Source organism: Alligator mississippiensis, chromosome 1 (genome assembly GCF_030867095.1).
Source record: "Alligator mississippiensis isolate rAllMis1 chromosome 1, rAllMis1, whole genome shotgun sequence".
Lineage (NCBI taxonomy): Eukaryota > Metazoa > Chordata > Crocodylia > Alligatoridae > Alligator > Alligator mississippiensis.
This window is the reverse complement of record NC_081824.1, coordinates 448,503,774-448,525,873: the sequence shown is the minus strand read 5'-3', so window position 1 is coordinate 448,525,873 and position 22,100 is coordinate 448,503,774. Positions and strand designations below refer to the sequence as shown.

At 44.6% G+C, this 22,100-nt stretch overlaps 1 protein-coding gene across 1 annotated transcript; it reads left to right on the top strand.

Moving 5' to 3' along the window:
• Positions 1 to 653: 653 nt before the first annotated feature.
• Positions 654 to 19,271, top strand: VSTM5 (V-set and transmembrane domain containing 5). Its single transcript, XM_059721326.1, has 4 exons — positions 654 to 1,035; positions 15,847 to 16,176; positions 16,267 to 16,404; positions 17,933 to 19,271. The coding sequence occupies exons 1-4, from the start codon at positions 696 to 698 to the stop codon at positions 17,971 to 17,973; spliced, it is 849 nt and encodes a 282-aa protein (XP_059577309.1). The 5' UTR covers positions 654 to 695; the 3' UTR covers positions 17,974 to 19,271.
• Positions 19,272 to 22,100: the final 2,829 nt, after the last annotated feature.

The window sequence follows — 22,100 nt, the reverse complement described above, 5'->3', positions numbered from 1 at the left end:
GCATCTACGCAGGATCAGGCCCCAACTGCTTATAAACTTGCATCACCCTGTGTATGTGTTCTCTTGATAAGGGTTTATTACTGAGGAAGAGGAGCAGGTGCCAAGACTTCTGGAGGGAAAGAATGGCCTGAGAGTGGTGGTGACCTCTGGGCTAGGACAGTCTCCCACCTCTGTCCCAGAGCGTTTGCAGGTGGTGGCCGGTTCTATTGCACCTGTGTAGTTGAGATGGTTTTGTGCAGTAAGGAACACAGAAGTGCTGTTGCTTGAGCTGGTTGAGAGTCTTCACATAGGGCCTGGAGGTGGATGGAGGGCAAAGTCAGGGATCTGTGCCAGGCAAAGTCAGGGGTCTGTGCCAAGAAGTGACTTCCAGCGTAGTCTGTTCCATTTCCTCTGTGGCCTATTTCCTCCCAGAGGAGGAAAGTGGCACTAAGTCTTCCCTGACGTAACTTCACTGAAGTCAGCAGAGTTCCATCGGGAATGAGTTTGGCCCATTTCTGGAGTGGCGATGGGGTAATAGTGTGAGCTGGAGCAGCAGCTCTGCAGAACGAGCTGTCCATTAGATGCTAATTTCCTGGCTGTGTGACAGCAGGACTCTTTTGTAGTAGTTTCCTTTCTCGCTGCTCCCTTCAGCCAATGGCATCTTAAATCAATATCAGAGGATCGGAGGGTGTGAGCGTGGGAGAAGCCTCTTGCTTATGTGTGTGCGCAGCAGGCAGCAGAGGCTCGGCTCCGGCAAAGACAGACCCAGAGAAGAAGCCTGTGAGAACTGGTTTGGCCAGAACCTGAGACCAAGCCCATCGGGGTCTGGGCTAGGATCAGCGGCAGTGGAGGTGACGGCAGAGGAGGAAGGAAGAGGCCTGACAGCCCTCAAGCCAGGCGGTGCAGGGAGCCTGTCATGTGGGCCCACGCACCTGGGTAAATGCAGCTCCCGGGGTTCTCTCTTCTTTCTAATGAGGCTCCTACAGGGCTGCAGGAGACGAGGCATCCTGCTGGGGATTGCAACTCTCTGCCTGGCTGCTGGGTGGGCTCTACAAAGTAAGTGTCCTGGCTGAGTTGCCTGTCTGCTTTCTGCTCTCCCTCCCTCTCTCTCTCCTCGCTGTCTCCCCACCTCCCTTCCCTTTCTACTTTGTTTCCTCCACTTCCTTTCACTTGCCCAGTTCCCTCTTTTTTTCCCCCTTTTCTCCTCTTGCTCCTCTCTCTTGCCATCTCTCGTCTAGTCCTTGTTCTGGTGCCAGCTTTCAGCACTTGTCTCTGAGAGCAGGGGGGCACACACGCTTCAGCCCTAGATGCCAAAAGGGACCCAGTGGGGCAGTGTGGGCTGCACAGGATGTGGCTTGGCAAACAGAAATGGGAGTGCTCCAGCAGCATTCGCTCCTTCTGCCCGGCTGTGTGCACTCATCTACGCTGCTGCGTCTCATGAAGGATCGGATGGGCTCGGCTGCCCGCTGCAGCCTGGGAGAGCAGCCAGACTATGAGGAATCTTGCTGCAGTTTTCTTTGTGCTGGGCTGGAGCAGGGATGCAGGCATGGGTGCCTGGTGCTGGGTGACAGCCCACAGGCAGGGAGGGCAGCACGTGGGTGTAGTAGTGACCTGGTGGAGTAGTGACCCGGTGGAGCCGGAAACCAGCAGCATTCCCACACCCTACTGGGTGAGAGTGGGTAGACAGCAATCAAAATCCCTCCCCCCTCCCTTTTGTAAACATTGACACACCACTGAGTGCAAGCAAACCCTGTTTAAATGGCACTGAGGGTCAGAGCTGTCCTGGAAAAGGGTAAGAGTCATAGTGGCAGTGAGCCAAACTCCTTTGTGGTGTGACTCAGCTGTGAGCTGTAGACTGATACCAGGCCTGCGTTTGTCCCGGTTCCTTTGAATAACAGCGTTACAGGGGGCAGCAGGGCCAAGCAGAGAGGAGCCTCAAATGGGAGCTTGGGGGCCAAGCTCTATTCCCACTTCTGGCACTGTCTTGTTGTGTGACTGGGCAAGTCATGTCACCTCAGAGACTTTCCTTTTTCTCATTTGTAAAGACCAAATTTGATAACATCAGCCTCAGCAGGGTCTAAAGGGCGGTGATAAGGAAATTACTCCTCTAATAACTGCTGGTAACGGTCAATGCACAGTGCTTTCTCGGGCACAAACCCTGCACAGCCATTGTTTGCACAACTCGGCAGAGAAAACCCTTTCTCTGCACGCTCCCTTAGCACGCAACCGATTCTGTCTGTTACCATGGACAGCCCAGTAAACAGCACATTGCTTTCAGCACTGGCCCCCTGGCAGCTGAATAACCCAGAATGCAGGATTTAGTCAGCCGGGAGAGGGGGGGGGCATCTCCCTGAAGCTATAGGCATTTCCTGAAAATCAGCAGCATGTGCACACAGTCATTACATAACCCTTCCCAGGAAAATGGTCTTGGGTGTAATATTTGCTTTCAAGGCAGAAGCAACTGTGTTTACACTAGGCAGGTTCAACCAATCCAAGCTGATTGCATGGTAAAATACAGTTCCAGGTTTGGATTTTGCATTGCCCGGCTTAGCTATAAACTTCAAAGCAAGACACTGATAGTGCTTGCTATTTTTATTAAGGCTGATCCATAAAGGAATTGTTATGATTACCATGCAAATGCATTGTTCAAAACTAAAGCCTTGCATTTCTCAATGCATACCACCTAAAGAAGTAAGTGTCAAAGGACTGCATGTGCCTTGTACCCAAATAACACTTAGAGTACCTGATGGGAGGGAGGAAATGCTTTAGAACAGCTTTTAGTTATGACTAGACCAGAGACCAGCCCTGCTTCCCTAGCTTTTACACAAATCTTTTGGTGGGTCCTAGTTACTCTCCTCTGTGTACCAAGGAAGCTGACAGCCATGCAGGGGTGAATGGATGTCCTGTGCACCACAGCATCTGTGGCTGTACGTGGAAGAGTGTTGCTGTAAGATTCACACTGCGGCCCTCTTTCAGTGAATCCAAATCAAACATGCTTGGTAAACAAGGACAAAGATGAGGGTTTCTTCTAAATTGCAGTCCTGGAAACAAGGATCAAGCTGTTTTTTCCTCCTTGTAGGTCTCTACACTAGGCCTGTAAGTCTCCACACACAGTAACAATTCTGCTGTGTGAATGCTGGGCTGCTGTGCTGAAGGCTAAGAGGGCTCACTAGCATAACAGAGGGAATCGCATGCTTTAACTTGATCCCATTGAGATTATTGTGGGGCTGTTTGTTTTGTTTTGTTCTTTTTCCAATGAGAGTTATTCCCTTTGGTTTCTTCAGTTCCTTTCCCTAACATAAAATTTACAGAACTGTGAGGGAAATCACTTGGAGATATCAGAGTTATAAAATGACTTTAGTGTCACGGTCACTACACATCCATTAATATGTAGTAATTATGGCATAATTACATCATTGCAGACACTAAATGTGCAGTAACCAGCACTACTGCACATTAGTGCAGACAATCAGTTTTAATGTGACACTAATGCCCAGTAGATTAATTCTACTGCACATTAGTGCATTAGCACGGTTTTTGCCAGCCACGCTAATGTGCAGCCTACAGCAACATTAGCATCTTGTGTAGATGCACTCACTGAGACATACCTTCTGCCTTTCCTAACTTACCAATATGTTTAAAACACAGTATTTCTTTCCAATTGAGCAACTAAATGAAGGGCTGCTAGAAGGATTTCCAGGAGAGGTTTCTTATCAGCAGCTCCTAGAGGGCAAGGAGATTTCCAAGGTGCACCAGAAAGAAAAGCCTTCAGTGGTGAGACTTCCCCTTTCACTGGTTTTACTTTGGTTTGTTTTCATTTGATGTTGGTCACCCAAGCAATTTTTACTAGCAGGAGGTCTTAAAAGTATTGGTGTATTGAAAAATCGAATGGTTTTTGGCCGTTCCAGCTAAATCCTTGTGCGCAACACACGGGTGAGCAGAATTTGGGGGCTTGCACAGAGTGACTGTGCATTTGCTCGTTTAATTAACCCATTAGTCACTTAATCTGGCAACCTGTGTGAATAACTACCTGACCTGCTGCATAGCAGTGGTAATCTCGAACAGAAATGTGTTTCTCTGTTGCCCTTGAAAAACAAGCCTGTTTACCTAGACTTGATTACCCAGGAATTATCTGACTGTGATATGTACCTGAGTGCTTTTACATAGCTTAACAACTCAACTGTTGTCTCCAACTACACTTTATAAAATGGTGATTTACAATCCATTTGTTAGCTCCAGTGCTCCTATTGTCGTGGAAATGATGAGTTGGCTGCCAGGCCCTTAGACCTGCTGCAGGATTTGTATTTACCCTACAATTCATTTCTACAAAGCCACCCGGCCAATGGCAAACAAGGCTGCAGTGGAATGAAATGGTAGGTTTGGGGGGAAAGCCTTTTCTGACAAATATGGACGAGATATTTATATGTATTGTTTTCTACAGCATGCCAGGAACCCACAATCCAGGTTTTATGTGTGTCAAAACACCAATCTTCTCAGCTCAGTTCTGCCATTTGGTACATTTGGCCAGTGGAAGGGGGATTGGGCTGACCCCAACCTGGCCCTGCAGGGGTGGAGGGAACAGGGAACGTGGCACAGCCCTGACCCAGCCCTGTGGGAGGAGGAGGTGTGGTGCAGCTCCAACCTGGCCCAGCATAGGGAAGAGGGCAAGTCCTTTTATTAGTCTAATAAAAGATATCATATCTACCTGAAGAACCTTGTCTGCCTATGTCCTTAGACCAGGGGTTTTCAACCTTTTTTAGTCTTAAGTACCCCCAGCGGCTGGACGCTGAGTGGTGGGGGGGTAATGTGCTCACATGACACGTGCTCGCGTTCCAGTGTCAACACGTCATTGTTTAATGTGCTGACCTTGGGTGGGCTGCCAAAGGGCAGATGGAAGTCGAATTCCTCCCAGCCTACGGGAATGCGGTAAGTATCCCATTTTGTGCACCTTCTAGTGGCCCCCCTTGTCTTCTGTGTTTGAGAAGTGAAGAGCCATGTTCAAACAGAAATGCAGAACTCTAGAACTCTTGGTTCAGAGATGATACCTTTTATTAGACCAAATAAGAAATTGCAAAAAAAAATTCTCTTTCTTTGCAAACTTAATATTTTTCCTTTTTTTTTTCATTGCAAATTAATATTTTTTTGCAGTTTCTTAGTTGGTCTAATAAAAGGTATCATCTCTGAACCAAGAGTTCTAGAGTTCTGCATTTCTTTTTGTCTCAGACCAACACGGCTTCCAGATACATCCCTGTTCAGACATTAAGTGTTTATGTAGCCAGTCCAGGCCTATTAAGAAATTCAACTACAGTAAACTGTGGTTAACTGGCCATTCCCTGTATCCAAAGTAATAAGTGCTCTATACCTGCTAATGAATTTGTTTGCATTTAGCTACTGTTGTGACTTTAAATATCCTTTTGCTGTGTGACATTTTTTCTATAATTTGTTTAATCTTTATGACTGATAATGTGGCCTTTTAATGGCCTGAACAAGTGCAGGAATTAAAAAGAAAATCCTGCTCAATAACAAATAGGATGAATGAACACAAGAATAAGCCTCTCACCAAACAATAGCTTTTCCACCCAAGATTCCCAGCCCATTTATTGCCTGCTCTCTGTTAAATAAATAATTTATCACCTGATCTCTGTTAAATAAAGCAATAAGATCACTAACAAGCCACTTCTTCCTCTTCCTTTTTGTTGCAGGGTTGTTGGTTGTAGCTGTGTTGGTGTAAGGCAGGGGTTGTCAACCAGAGGTATGCATACCCCTGGGGGCACTTGAACCAGTCCTAGGGGGTATGCGTGGATGGGGATGGATCACCGCTGCCTCCCAGGAGCAGGGCTGGGGTGGGGAGAGGGCAGTGGCACCCCTCTGCAGGGTGGGAAAGCTCCCACGTGGCTGCTGCCACACGCCAACTCAGTGAGCTTCCCCATCCCTCAGAGGGTCACCACTGCCCTCACCCCAGCCCCCACCCTGCCCTGGCCCTGCTCCTGGGAGGTGGCGACTCTCCATCTCCGCCCACCTGTGCACTGTCCCTGCCTCCCTGCTCCGTGTCCAGCCACATGCTAACCCCCCCCAGCTCAGAGTCTTGCACGTGCTAACCCCTCCTGCTCAGTGTCCAGCCTCTGGGGGTACTTAGACTAAGAAAGGTTGAAAACCCCTGGTCTAAGGACATAGGCAGGCAAGGTTCTTCAGGTAGATATGATATCTTTTATTAAATTAATAAAAGGACTTGCCCTCTTCCCTATGCCAGGCCAGGTTGGAGACGAGCCACACCTCCTCCTCCCACAGGGCTGGGTCAGGGCTGTGCCACGTTCCCTTCACCCTTGCAGGGCCAGGTTGGGGTCGACCCAAGCCCCCTTCCACTGCTCAGCTAGATAAGGGCTGGATAGGGTCTGCCTATCCAGCCCTTATGTCCCTTCTGCCCTCTGCGCAGCTTGATGGGGCCCCGCCAGATCCAGAGGGATCAGGCACTGCCCATCTGTCTCACCGGTCAAAAAGGTTGAACACCACTGCCATAAACAATGTTTTTTCTTCTATATGGCTATTTAACATTGCTTCATATAACATAGACAATAGGCCTGTGTGTTTCATAGGTTTCATGGGACCAATATTTTCTCAAATTCTGTCCAATTTCTACTGAAGTTTTACCTTTCTTTGGGATTATGTAGAAAAGTGACTCAAATGCAGCTATTGGAAAAATGGGATTTTATTGTCACCTGTGGTACATTATATTTCTTCAAAAGATCTAAGTACATTTTGTTTGAATAATTGTCCAAAGTGTACAATACCAATATGTTCCCAGATATTAAAGATTTCTATTACCTTATTAGCGTTAAATTAAATAGTAGTATGTATAGGTCCTAAAGGTAATGTGTATGAGCTAAAGTTCTTATATGTGTTATCTTGCCTTTTCATTGTTGTTCTTATTAAAGCGGGGATTATATATTGAATTTGATCTGGAAGATTTCTTTAGCCATGGTAATAATGTTAAGTTTGACTGCTGGACAGAATGTTTGCTCTTTCTTTACCCAGTGCTTACTGTGAATTGGTTATCCAGTACATCAGATTTCTAAGTCAGCTGGCTTGTTGGTAATATTTAATATTTAGACTCATCAGTTCTCCCCTCTGAAGTCTTTGCAGAATGGAATTTTTTAATCTAGGTTTCTTATTTCCCTAAATACATTTATTTATCATCAAAGAGATTTGTTGACACTATAACAGCTACCTGTTTGGAATAGAAAATTAATTTGAGCTAAAATATTAATTTTAACTGCAGTGATTCTATCTAACCATGGAATTTCATATTTTGATCAATGTTCACAGTCTATTTTAATTATTTAAACTAAAGGAACATAATTAAAACTATACAAATCCTGCCATTTTTTAGTAAATTTGCCTGTAAGTATTTTAATTAAGTCGTTACCCATTTATAGCTATCTTTTATCTCATTTTGTACATCTGGTCCTATAACAATGTCTAAGAGATCTTACTTTTTATAGTTAATTTTAAATCCTGAAATTTTGCCATATTTTATTATTCCCTTCAGTAGTTCAGCTAGTGTTTTCATTGGCTTTGTAATAAATAATGGAATATCATCTGCATATAATTCTAGTAATAAAAGCCTTAGTTTATCTGTCTATCTGGCTGTAATGCTTTATTCACACTCTGATTGGTTGTCTCTGCAGCCAATCACAATGATGACTGAAACAACCAATCAGAGTGCTCCAAGAATGTTCTGGACAGGAAGCAGCGGCAGCATGGGGTGCTGACCAAGGAGGACCGAGGGGATGGTGGGGCAAGCTTCTTTACCCCCACTCCCCACTCCTGGGAGGCGGTGGTGGCGCGGAAGGGTGGGTGGCAGCGCTCCATTCCTGCCCACTCCTCCCCTCCCCGCATTATTCCTGATGGGCAGTTGCCTAGTGCTAATATATATTCCTCTTGTCCTATGTTTATTCCCTGTATATTCAGATTATTTCTGACTGATTGGGTAAATATTAGTTTAATTACCATAGCAAAAAGCAGAGGCAATAATGTGCATCTTTGATGTATACCTCTTAAAAGGGGAAAATTTTCTGACAAGGGGCCATTTACAACTGCCTATGGATAATTGAACTAATACCCAATTTTGAAATGTTGCTCCTAGTCCAAAAGCATTACAAAAAAGGAAAAAAACCTGCTAGTTGATTCAATCAAAAATAGGTGAGGTTCATTACTGTATTCTAAGTGAAAAAGAGATCTAGTACTCTGAATATTATCAGTCATCTGCCTATTTTGTTATGAATCCTCTGTGCTCTATATTATTATACTTAGGTAGGTTTGTTTTAATCTATTCGCTCAAACTGATGAAAAACATAATTTCATAGTTTCTAGGGTTGGAAGGGACCTGAACAGATCATCAAGTCCAACCCCCTGCCCTGGGCAGGAACGAGTGCTGGGATCATAGTACCCCAGCCAGATATCTATCCAACCTCCTTTTGAAGACCCCCAAGGTAGGGGAGAGCACCACCTCCCCTGGGAGCCCATTCCAGAGCCTGGCAGCCCTAACCGTAAAGTAATGCCTCCTGATATCAAGCCTGAACCTGCTCTCAATCAATTTGTGGTCATTATTCCTTGTTATCCCAGGTGCTGCCCGGGGGAACAGAGTCTCTCCTATTTTCCACTGGTCCCCCCTGGTGAGTTTATAGACAGCCACCAGATCCCCTCTCAGTCTTCTCTTGTGGAGACTGAATAGATTCAGGCCCTTTAGTTTATCTTCATAGAGCCTGGCCTGCTGCCCCCTGATCATGTGAGTGGCCCTCCTCTGGACCCTCTCAATGCTAGCCATATCCCTCTTGAAGTGCGATGCCCAGAACTGGATGCAGTACTCCAACTGCAGCCTGACCAGCGCTGCATCGAGGGGAAGGATAACCTCCCTGGACCTGCTTGTGATGCCTCTGTAGATTCACAACAAGGTGTGGTTAGCTTTACTGACCGCTTCCTTACTTCGGAGATTCACGTTCATCCTGGAGTCAGCAATGACTCCAACCTCCTTTTCAGCCACTGTGTTAATGAGAAGGGTGTTCCCCAGCCTGTAGGTGTGTTGCTGGTTCCTTCTCCCTAGATGCAGCACCTTGCACTTGTCTGCAGTGAATTCCATCCTATTCTCACCCTATTCCTCTGTTACCTGTCTAGATCTAGCTGGATTCTATCCCTCCTGTCCAGCATGCCCACCTTGCCCCACATCTTGGTGTCATCAGTGAATTTGGACAGCATGCATTCCACGCCAACCTCCAAGTCGCTGATAAAGATGTTGAACAGTGCAGGTCCAAGGACCGAGCCCTGGGGAGCTCCACTGCCCACATCCCTCCAGGTTGAAAATGACCCATCCACCACCACTCTCTGGGTGTGACCATCGAGCCAATTTGCGACCCATCTGACTGTGTAGGCATCAATGCTACAGTCACCTAGTTTATTTAATGAGAATAGGGTGAGAAACCGTGTCAAAGGCCTTCTCGAAGTCCAGGAAGACGACATGTACCTCAACGCCCGCATCCAAGGACTTTGTGACCTGGGCATAAAAGGAAACAAGGTTAGTCAGGCAGGATCTGCCCGCAATGAACCCGTGTTGGTTACCCTTGAGCATTACCTCCCATGCTGGTCCCCCGCAGATGTGTTCCTTGATAATGTAAAGGTCTTCCCAAGAACTAAGGTGAGACTAACTGGCCTATAGTTACCCAGGTCCTCCTTTCCCCCCTTGTAAATGGGGACCACATTGGCCCTTTTTCAGTCCTCTGGGACCTAGCCTGAGCACCATGAGAGCTCATACAGCTATGCCAAGGGCCCTGCTATGATCTCCACCAATTCCCTCAATACCCTTGGATGAAGAGCATCCAGACATGCTGATTTATACATGTCCAGCCCCTCCAAGAGTTGCCTATCTAGATTGTCCCTGACCCTAGGCATGGCTTTGTGTCCCTTGAGCCTGTCCATAATCCTAGAGGGGGAGTTGTCCTGGTCCCTGCTCAGAAATATGGAGGCAAAGAACTTGTTGAGATCAGCTTTTTCCTTTACTGCAATCACCAGATTGTCAAGCCTGTCCTGTAGGGCCCCCATGTTACCTGGTCCCTTCTTCTTACTCCCTATGTATTTGAAAAAGGACTTTTAGTTATCCTTAATTCTGGTCGCTAGCCCTAGATCCATCTCTGCCTTGGCCTTCCTAACAGCCTGCCTGCAGTCCTGAGCAACGGAGGTGTAATCCTCCTTGGTGATTGCCCCTTGCTTCCACTGATTGTATGCCACCTTTTTTGCCTTCAGGACCTCCTGGATGCCTTTACTGAGCCAAGGGGGCTTTATAGCACTCTTGCCCTCTTTGGTTCACATTTGGACTGACTCCCTCTGAGCTTGGAGTGTCTTCTTAAGGAACAACCACCCGTCCTGGAATCCCATCTCACTGAAGCTCCAAGTCCCCAATGTCTCTCTTACTAATCTCCTTAGCTCATTGCAGTCGGCCCTCCTGAAGTCAAGGACTTTTGCCTTACTGCTTGCTTTCACCACCCTGTGTTGGATAGTAAATTCCAGCAGAAGGTGGTCACTAACACCTAGGTAGTTGAGCACCTGCAAATCCCTCACCAGGTCATCGCCTGTGGCAAGGACCAAGTCCATCAAGGCATTTCCTCTGGTGGGATTGTGTACCACCTGGGTTAGGTGGAGGTCCTGTATGCAGGCTAAAAACCTACATGAGCGTTCAGACCTGGCTGACTGATCCTCCCAGCAGATGTCTGGGTAGTTTAGGTCACCCATGACAACCACATCCCTTGTCTTTACAGCCTCCATGAGCTGACCTGAGAATTCCAGGTCCAGCTCGTCCCCCTGGTGAGGCAGGCTGTAGTAAACCCCCACTGTCAAGTCCCTTTCCCCACGACCCCCTTGCATTCTAACCCAGAGCGCCTCGGTTTGCCCCTCTCCTGAACCTATCCTGATCATTGAGGACATGTACTGTTCTTTAACATAGAGCGCTACACCCCGCCCCCCTTTTCTCCCTACTCTATCTCGTCTATACAACCATAGCCCTTGGTGTCTACTGCCCAGTCGTGGGTAGAATCCCACCAAGTTTCTGTAGGCCCAACCAGGTCTGGGTTTTTGCTAGCTAGCAGGAGGGTGAGTTCCTCCTGCTTATTCCCCATACTTCTAGCATTTGTGTAGAGGCAATTGAGACCTCCTATAGTTGTTCGTGCTGCCCTCATGTTCCCAAGCTTGCCTGGACCCTTGTCACTTACCTGGGTTGTTCCTGCTCATGTCACCTGGCTTGACGTCAAAGTGTCCTCCTGTACCTCTGCATCCCCATCCCACAATAAACCTAGTTTAACGCTCACCGTAGGAGATCAGCCAACCTGGAAAACATGCTTACCTTTCGGGGAGAGATGCAGCCCATCCTGCCCTAGCATTTCACATCTTGACTTAATAAAGATGTAAGTGTATGCACGGCAAAACAGTTAGATCCTTGCTCAAACGTTGGGATTAACACTGTCTCCTCTGGGTATCAGGAATTTTTTTCTCCTTCAGCATCTAATTAAAAACTTCTGATAATGGGCACACTAATTCTGCTCTAAAAACAGTTGTAAAACTTCAAAGGGAACATAGTCAGGCCTGGAGATTTACCATTTTTAAGAGAGTCAGTTATATGTAGTATCTCTTCTGGTTTAATGTCATCTTTTAAAACACCTTGATCCCCAAGTTGTAGTCTAGGCAAATTTGCTGTAATTAGATATTTATGTATTTGCTTAGCATTTTTTGGATCTATGCAGTAAAAATTTTCATAACAACTTGTAAATTCTTCACATTTGGCTTTTGAGCTAATTGCTAAATCATTTGGAGCTCTCCAGGCAGGTGGTATAATTGTATTAAAATTAATTTCTTTACAATAATTTGCTAATAGTTTGTCACTTTTGTTTCCCTTTTCATAACATAGCTGTTTTGTGAAGCTAAGTGCTTTTTCAGCTTGTAAAACTATAATTTGTTTTTAGTTTTAATTTTAAGTAAGATAATTAATGAATAGTAAGATTTCGCATTTCTTCTCTTTTAGTCTTTCATAGGTGATACACTTTACTTACTAGGCTACCTCTGATGACTGCCTTGAAAGCACCCTATAAAATATTATTTTTAATTTTATTTATTTTCAGCAAAATAGAGCTTGATTTCATCTCTAGTAGTTCTGATTCTTTCCTGGTCAAAAACAAGTAGGATATGCAGTCACCAAGTTTTCTTTTTGGGTGTATTTTCCCTATGTCTAAGAAATAAGTGTTCTTGGTTGGGGTCTGCCTTCTTTGGCTGATGTAGCATTGTTAAGTAATAATTCGGATACTGGGATTGTATTTATTCAAACATATGGTTTGCCTGGTGTTGAAGAAAGAGAGAAATCTAGTTCTTTTGGATTTAAATATCTCCAGGAGTCAATAAGTTCATAAATATCTACTAATAATCTTAGTGCTGTGCTTGATTTTCTGGGTTTTTTTCCTACTTCTATCCAACCTATCTACTTTTGGGTCCAAAACACAGTTATAGTCTGTTCCCAAAACAACTTCTACCTCTTTAAATATTTCTAAAGTCTAGGACAGCTTTCTGAAAAAAAAAAAAAATTCTGACCTGATTAGGAGCATAGGTACTCCCTGAAGTTAACTTTCTATCACAAGTATTTCCATTAACAAGCATCCATCTGTCAGAAAACCAATTCTAAACTGAATATGTGGGAAGATCATGAAAGACCCACAGGTCCGCATCCTCAATTAATTTCAGTGGGAGTTCAATGTTAACATTATATTAAGAGCTTAAATACTCTTAAAGATTATTTTGGGCTGCAACTTCTAGAGAGCTAGCTACATAACATGTTTCTACTATTTATCTGAAGTCTGCCTGTGTGCCTCTGCACAGTTAGGTCTGCACATAAATGTGGTATGAAGTCCATTAGCCCAACTACCCACTGCAATATTTCTTCCATGCATCTTTGAACAAAATATTTCACCCACTCATACACTTTATTTTATACTTAAAGACACTGCAGGAACTGTGTAACTCAACCACAAATTAATTTTGAAAAAATAGGTACATACTATCTTTTTACAAACAGCTGCAAATCCACCCTACCAGCATTAGCCTATGATGTTGTAATATCTTTGAACGTACTAAAGGCAAACTCATGATTAAATGATGACAGCATCATCCCCAACTGAGCTATTACAATGAGAACAAAACTTGTTCATTAGAATAAAACTATTTTTAATGTGCAGTGATTTCCCTTTGATTCCTCATGTTGTTTTTTAAAAGGAGAAATTCTAAGGCAGCAATTTTCAGTGGCTTGCAAAGTACTGCCAGTTGTTATGCAGAGCTGTTTCTCACAAAGATGAAGCATCTTTGGCAGTGGCATTTCAGTCTTCAGCAGTGACATTTGCTGTGAGCTGTGACCCACCCACATCTCTTCCAGCATGTACATTTTTTTTTTTAAATCTCATTTGTCATTGTAGAATGAGTGTCCTATTATTACTTTTCATGGAAACACTCACACTTGGTCTAGCTGCAAGTGAAAGATGATGGAGCAGTGATGTCATGAGCTTAGGCTGGAGGAAACTTTGGTTTATTTCCATTTTCAGCTACAGGCTTCCTGTCCGGCCATAAGCAAGTCATTTGGGCTTCCTTAGTCAGGGATGAGTTATGTTACAGCTCTGAGCTTAGGAGAGCTTCTTGGGTCAGGCTGCAATTCTGTTAGGAGTCAAGCTAAGTAGTTTTAAATGTGGGTAGTTGGTGTATTACTTGATGGTGGCCCTGAAGACTGCCATAAGTAGCAGTGTAGACATATATGCCTGAAAACCCAGACAGCTTTTAAAATTTCAGTGTACATCTCCTATACATATTTGCTATTCCACCTGGCCTCTCAGTTCCAGTGGAGGGATAGGACAGATCCGAGCCCCACCAAAGCTCATGGGAGACGTGGGAAACACGCCATTGACTTTGATGGAGCCTTATTTGGCACGTGGGGATTCTCACCCTTTTGCAACCAGGTAGGAATCAAGACTCCTGTGCTGCAAAAGGAAGCCTGAGATGATGACTAAGCAGCTGAACAATAAGGTGTCCCCTCTATTCCAGAAGTGGTCCTGCTAGGATCAGAAAGGCTATTCTGTGCACCCATTGTCACAGGTTACCACTTATCAGTGATGCCCAGAATTGCATTCAACTTCGCTTGCTGCATTACTTTTCAGTGTCTTTATTTGATGTGCTGTGCAATGTAAATTCTAAGTCACTCTTAGGCAGTGAAGCCTTCAGTTTCTGTCCTCTGCTGAGGAGCTGTTTTATAGCTGATTCTTGCCCAGTCTATCTAAACTACCTTGCTTCCAAGAGATCCACAACACCCAGGTTCCAGAGCCACAACACCCAGCCTCAGGTGGTAAGTGGAGGAGGATCTGAACTGAGATTTGCTGTTATGCAGCATGGTCTGTAACCAGTACATAAGTCCAGAGCTGGCTCTGTTGTATAGGAGTATTTCCTCAACTGGTGTTCAGGTATATCCAAATTGCAGCTCTGTGGGCCAGGGGCTGGTGTAGTTTACAGTGCAATTGGCTGGCAGTCTCTTTTAGATTGTTTCAAAGTTGTAGCAGGTCAGTATGAGCCCTTCTTGGCTTCACCATACTCCTGAAGAAGGACATTAGAGCTCAAGAAATCCCAGTTGCTAATTATTTCTCCAGCATTTCGGGCAGGTTGAAATTCAGTTGCATCAAATTCAGATGAATATATTGGCCAAGTACCTGATTTTTTAATAGGAAAGTGCCTGCCTCCCATGTCTTCCTCTCTCTGCCAAAGAAAGTGCAAGTAAAACCAACAGAAATTGGAAAAGAGCTGTTGGCTGATTGTTTTCTCTCACGACTTAACAAAAGCAGAGCCATCTAGATGTTGCACACAGTGAAAAGTCTATAGACCCCTGGTTACCAAACTCTGGTCAGCAAAGATCTTGTGGATGATTTTCTAAGAGCTGGCTGGGCATATAGTGTTAGCCCCTCTTCCTCATTTCCAGCTACTGAACTGTATTAAAATAAACCAAACACAAATTAAATTACTTTTTCCAAGATGCCCTTCCCATTTCAGTACTTGGGGTCATTGCCATGGGATAAGATTTTTCTCTCTTTTGGTGCTGTGCACATTCTGCAAAGGCCACAGAACTCCTGTGCGAAATGATTCCGCATTTGTAAAGAAGGGTTACCTACTGCTTAGCATGTTAGACTTGGGAAACCCAGATTAATTTCCCTAAGCCTCTTTTATGACCTTGGTCAAATCACTTTTGATTTTCAAAGGAGTGCAGCAAGGATAAAACCATGCACAGATTGTGAGAGGCTCAGGCACTATAGTGACAGGGCCCATGGAGGTACCCGAGACAGGTATCTTAAAAATAAATCAGGAAGCAAAATTAGCAGGTACCCCTCTGTACATTTGAACGCAATACCAAATGAAGAGAACAAAAGCCGTGCTATCTGCTGGCAACTGGTGATTCTGAGCCCTGAGCATGAGGCATCCTAAAATGGGGGGGCTTTCTGGAAATGCACCCTCTGAAAAGTAGCCTGCTCCAAAGTGGTTCCATTTGGACTCCCAAATGCCAGAGCAAGGAAAATTCACTACTCTTTTGGACCTCTCTTCACTGAACTTCAGAGGAGGAAGTCTATGCCCATAATTAAGCCTCGTGCATGGAATATTTAGGCTTATCTTGCAGTTGCCTGAAATCAGATCTGTATCTGACTGTCAGCCTTTATTTCATGCTGATTACTGTAATGTATGACTGCCATCATTGTCTATTATATTTGCCATGATGTTGCATCATTATTCATCACCCAAACCGTATTTGTTTTTCAGCTCAGGGAGGAGCATCGCTATATGTCCCGCAACCCAACATAAACGCAACTGTGGCCCAAAACATCCTGCTTTCAGTTGAGTATTTTTACAAAGGCGTTGCCACCATTGAATGGAAGCATGTGTCGAGTTGGGGCACCACAAAAATTGTTGAGTGGAGAACTGGGATTTATACCAACATATCCAAAAGTTACATGGATAGAGTGACTGTTTATGACAATGGCTCAATACAGCTTCTGAATGTGGGTGTGAGAGATGCCGGTTACTACTTTGTCACTGTAACAGAAGAATTGGGAACCAACATTTATGGCACCATCATATTAAATGTTTATGGTATGAATGATTCAGGAATTCTTTTATTCTACCAGTGAAATGTAAAGGTGCCAATGATCGTCTTCATGATGTTACATTTTCCCCCCTTAGAGATTATCTATGAAGATTTACATTTTGTAGCTGTCTTCTTTGCGTTTCTTACTGCTGTGTCTGCCATTTTAGTCTGCTTCATGTGGCTTTGTAATAAGTCGGTGCATCTATACCAGAAGCAGAGGCGCAAGCTAGAAGGTAACTATCTCTGGGGGTAAATAACCCTGATAGGATGTTGTCTTATCAAAATTTTGACCGTTTGTTCAGTTATCATAAGATCCCAAATTCAGCACTGATGCCTCCCACCGATGTTAATAAGAATCACTGATCCTCAATATCAGACCTTTAATAGAGGTTAAGGAAGGGTGATAATTCCTACTGGTAGACTGAAAAAAAGAGCAGGGGGTGCTTGCCTGCTTGCTGAAGGGAATACACCTGCACTGGTAGAGAGCTTTTCAGGTGAAACTCATAGAGTAACAAGCTAGTGTTCTTTGCTATCAGCTCTAGCTACAGCAAGTAGCTACTACTACTATGAAGTAGGTTTTTCCTCCAGAAGGAAGTTTCTTCCCACACCTCTGTCCCCTTCCTTCTGAGGACAAATGCTTCAGTGACAAGTCTTTAACAAGACAGGTGAAGACAGTGTAAGTATCTTAAGTATCATAACCCAGCCACTTTTTAAGTCTGCTAAAGTCGATTAATGCTAAAGAATCTTTGGCTAATTATTTATTTTCTATGCTTTACTTCCACGACTTGGGTAAGAGGTTTCCACAGCCCACACAACAAATATGTCCGTGAGATTCTGTAGCAGCTGAAAACCCTTGCTCTAAGAGCCCCTAACACTCACTGTACTGCTTTAAGGAAGGCAAAAAACAGATGATGGATTTGTCTGGATATTGACTCCAAACAAACCAGGGCTGGGACAGTCATTTACACATGCAGCTTGAATAACAGTTAACTCTAATTAGCCCCTATTGTCCTGGGGAAAAATCTCATTACTGATGGTGGGAGAATGGGTTTGTCCATCTGTAGGATCCCAGAATAAAAGGCTTTGTGGGGGTGTGGGTGGGGAGATCAGTTGCCCAGTCTTAACCTAAATGATTTTCTGATCAGTGCCTGAGGGACTGGGATACAATATATGATAGGTGCCCTTTGTGCATAGATGCAGAAGACAGACCAACAGGATTTGTTGTAGCAGCTAACCAAAGATCAGAGCTCACCAATTCCTCCATATCCCATCAAAGCACTGATGTTAAAGCACTCCAAAACATGATTTACTATTGCTTTGATTGCAAGTCCCTCAGGAATAATTCAAGAGTTGTTTCAGAGAAACAAGCAATATTGATGAGCTTTCAGAAGTCAGCTACAGCTGACATTGCATTAGCCAGAGCTCTGAGCACTTGGAGGTAGAGAGCAGGCCTGTTGAGCAGCCTTGGACTCGAATCAAATCATTCCAGTCACAACAAAGAATGGTGTCTCATTTAGTCTCCTCTTTGAAGGAACCTGTATTACTTACATTTTTAAGAATTGAGAGTGGCATTGTATGAGGCTAACTAAAAAACATAGACTCGTTATATTTTAAAGGTACAATTCTATCATAATCATATGATTTTGCACTAATATTGAAGGACACTAAAGGCTTCTGCTATGAACATCAGCTGAGTTGTTAATTTTGGGATGTTCCAATCGATTTTTTTCTGGATCAATAACACCATCCTTTTATTTGCAGAAAGAACTGAAGAAATTGAACTGGAAGCCATTGAGTTTTAGCCAGGACTTGTTTTATAACAAAAACAAAACAATTCTACCTCAAGTGAAAACAGTGGCAAAAGAAGGGAAGAAAAATCCCGAAAGGTAAAGTTTGTGCATGTTTCCGCCAGCTACAGAAGCTTCCTGACTTGTAAATAAAGATGGTTGCTAAATGGAGATGAAATAAGAGCTGCACATCTGGAGCATCTTGGAGCTGCAAAGGTCTCACTTCCAGAGTTGGCACTGGGTAAGCTCCAAGTAGACAGAATGATTTAGCTGTTTAGCATGAAGACTACTGTACGCTGGGCCCATGTAATAAAACCTACTGCCTTTAGCACCTTTGTTTTTAAAGTGCCCACAATACCTCAGCTACATAGTATTGGGGAACATTAAAAGGCCATGATTAAGGTCTTTAAAGCTATTTACATTTTGCTAATGAGCATTTCAGCTAAAGCAAGCATCACTCATTACAAAAAAGCAACAGAAGAGATCTGCATTCTTGGCCATGCTAATTATACATTAATTTATTATAGCATTAATTTAATAACAGGTTTCAAGGAACAAAGTACAGTGCTGCATATTATGCTCCTGACCCTCAGGCAAAAGAGTTTGTTGGATCCTCTAAAGACAAATTGTAATCCAATGTCAGCAAAAGTGGCTGAGACATCGAGTGACATCATTCGGTGTCTTTATGGTTGTCTACATTGTTCCAAGAAGCTAAACACAGACCGTATATTCTTATGGAAGGGTGGTAAGCAAGGAACAATGCAGAGGTAGAGAAAGTGATGCCAGTCAGTAGACAAGGACGGAAACAATTAGTGGTAGATAAAATACCAGGTTGCTGGTGAGGTGGAAAAAATTACCTGGTGCTTAAAAGCACTGAGCCCTATGCATTTCTGAGACACAGGCCATGGAATGATCGAGTCTGCCTCAGAAGAAAGAGTTAATTACTTTTAAAGTGAAGATAACGGCTTTGAAATAATTTTCAGCAAGAGAAAACACATTCACTACTTGCATTCCTTCACATATTCCCCCCCCCTTCCTCCCTCCCCTCCTGTCTCTACTCTTTGTCTTCCAAATTTCCACGCATTTGCATTTCACAGACTTCTCCTTTACCTTAGTTTCTTTTCCACCTTGGAGAATGCAGAACAGCAACAGTCTCCCAATGCCTAAGGAAGGGTGTTTGTGCCCAGAAATTTGCAAAGAACTTTTTTCCAACTATTTAGTTGGTCTAATAAAAAGATAACATATATTATTTAACCAAAGAACTGTGCCTGCCTTCACTTCTGTATGTTGTAAGAAAATGCTAGGAGAGCTAACTGTAGGGCTGTGCGAAATGGCACTGTTCCGTGTCGCCTTGTGTTTCAACGGTTCGACGGAATAGTGTTTCGTCTCGAATTTCATTTAAAGTCAAAACAGCTGTTCCATTCCATTCTGTCGAAACAGAAAGGCTGTTTTGACACTGTTTCAAATTTTGCTGGGGATGGGGTCAGAACAGCTGGGCTGACTTCCCATTCCCAGTGTTACACTGTGCCCAGGGTGGAGGCAGCCCAGTTGGGCTGCTCCCCTGTCCCCCGTGCTAGAACATGCCGAGGGCAGGGGGCAGCCCAGCTGGGCTGCTTCCCGGGGCCCCGCTCTAGATCGTGCTGGGGGCAGAGGCAGCCCAGCTGGACTGCTTCCTGGGGCCCTGTGTTACATTGTGCCGGGGGCAGGAGGCACCCCAACTGCCCCACTTGCCGGGGCCGCACACTAGATTGCATCGGGGGCAGGAGGCAGCCCAACTACGCGATCTAGTGCGGGGCCCCGGAAGCAGCCCAGCTGGGCTGGCTCTGCCCCCAGTGTGATATAGCACGGGGCCCCACGAAGCAGCCCAGCTGGGCTGCCTCCTGGCCCTGGCACGATCTAGTGTGGGGGATGGGAAGTCAGCCCAGCTTGCCTGACCTCCCATCCCCAGCCTATGGTTGCATCATTTCGACTAGCCTCGTTTGGTTTCAAGGATATTTCAATGGCCTTTGTTTCATTTCAATTTTGCTGTTTTGACCTTGAAATTGGTCGAAACAGTGTCAGAACAAAACGGTGGGCAAAATTTTGTGCAGCCCTACTAACTATTAGCCTTCTTGGGCTGTGCACTGCACTTGCGAGTACTATATGCAGGGGCTTCCCAAAGAAGTGACCCTTGCTTTTGTGAAACAGAGAGCACGAAAGTTTGTTCACTTGATGTAAGTCTAATTGCACCAAGCTCTACCTTGTTTTGCTTTTCTATGAAGAGAATGTCACAGTGTGAAATTAACCTTGAAAATGAAAAGCAGCGGGCAGCTGGGAAGTGCTGTGTGTTTTTGGTACTTAATATAGCCTTTCTTACTCCATTATCCAAGGCTGTCTCACCAAGTGTGTGGAAACATCCAAAATGGCTGTGTCTCCATATCCACTGTCTAGGCTTTTGTGTGCTGGAGAGGTCACTCCAGTTCACTTTATTTTTAAGTGAGGCTGATGTCTCACTCAGTGTAATCCTTCTCTTGCAAGACAGACAAATGCCTACTATCCAAGGCTTCAGAGTGAGATTCCTAAATCCTATCCAAGTCAACTTACCTCATGGACTTTAATGTATTTATCCTCAAAATGCCCAGGTGACACAGAAGGGTACTATTATAATACCCCAGTGGGGAACTGAGGTGCCAAGAGCCTGGTATACAGAAGAAGTAAAGACAGGCACCTAAGCTCTGGTCTATGGTAGACAGGGAGAGACAGGAGCCTCTCTTACTGTTCTGCTGAATTTTGGGGAGCTGCAGGCAGCTAACTGCTGCAGAGCCTACCCTTTGTTCACCAGTGTGTGAACAAGGGGTTGAAAATCACTGCTTGGATCCCCATGTTCAAAGAATAGTAACAGCTCCATTTAACTGGGAGGATATGGCAAGTGGCACTGGGGAGGAGGGTGCCAGTGGGGGGGTGGCTGTCCATTCCTAACATGACATTACAGAACAAGAAATCATCCAGACTGCACTGTGTTAAGCATGGGCTCAAGAGCAACTCCTTTTTTAAGCCCTATGTTGTTCGTTGAGTTAACTGCCTTACTTATCCCTATTCACCTATTCAATCCACCTACACCTCTCAGCAGTTCCCCTGGTCCCTTATCCTTCGTATTTAAATATCCTTCTCTTTCGAACCCCTGCTCTCTGCACCTGCATTCATAATGAGCTGTACTTGAGAGGACTACATTCATATTTGATGAAGTAGGTTGTTGTCTGCTAAAGCTCATGCCCCTCAGAAGCATCTAAGGTAGCATCCTGCCCTGCCTTCTGCCTCACTTCAGGTTAACACAGGCAGCTGACTCTCTCTGGGGGGATACCTGAAGGATGCTGATCTGGCAGATGGGATTGAGTGCACACTTGATATATTAGCAGATGACACCAAAATATGTGGAGTAGCAGATACTTTAGAGGACAAGACTAGAACCCAAAATAACCTTGATAAATGAAAGGAATGGTTCCAGATTGGATGAAATCCAATAAAGACAACTGCAAAGTCCTGTCCATAGAATGCCACAATCAGAAGCACAAAAACATGGGAACTGGTTGGGCATCACTACTTCAGAAAACAGCCCGGGAGTCATAGCGTTGAGTCAAGGGTGGGCTGTTATAACAAAAGTGAGTCTTCCCCTGTATTCAGCACTGGTGAGGCCTTTGCTGGAATATTGTGTCTAGTTTTGATTAGAAAGAGCCCAGCAGAGAGCAACAGAGACTATAGGGGTCTCAGCAGTGTGATTTATGAGGAAAGGTTGGAAGCACTAAGGTTAGTATGGAAAAGAAGAGACTGGATGGGGAGGGTGAGGATCTGATAACAGTCTTCAAATGCCCGAAGGGTGGTTATATAAGAGATTAGTGATGGTCTGTTCTGCATGGCTGCAAGAGAGTGGACAAGGAACAGTGGTCTTAAATTGTAACAAGTGCAATTTAGGTTGGAGACTCTCGCTACGAGGGTATGGTTAAAGTATTGGAACAAGTTTTTCAGAGTGTAATCTCCATCCTTGGACATTTTTACAAATGAGTTAGACAAACACTTGGCTGGGACAGCTAAGATCAGCAGTGGCCAACCTGCGTATGTGTGTCCTAAATGGGGCACACAGCTTGTGTGTGTGTGTGGCATGCAGC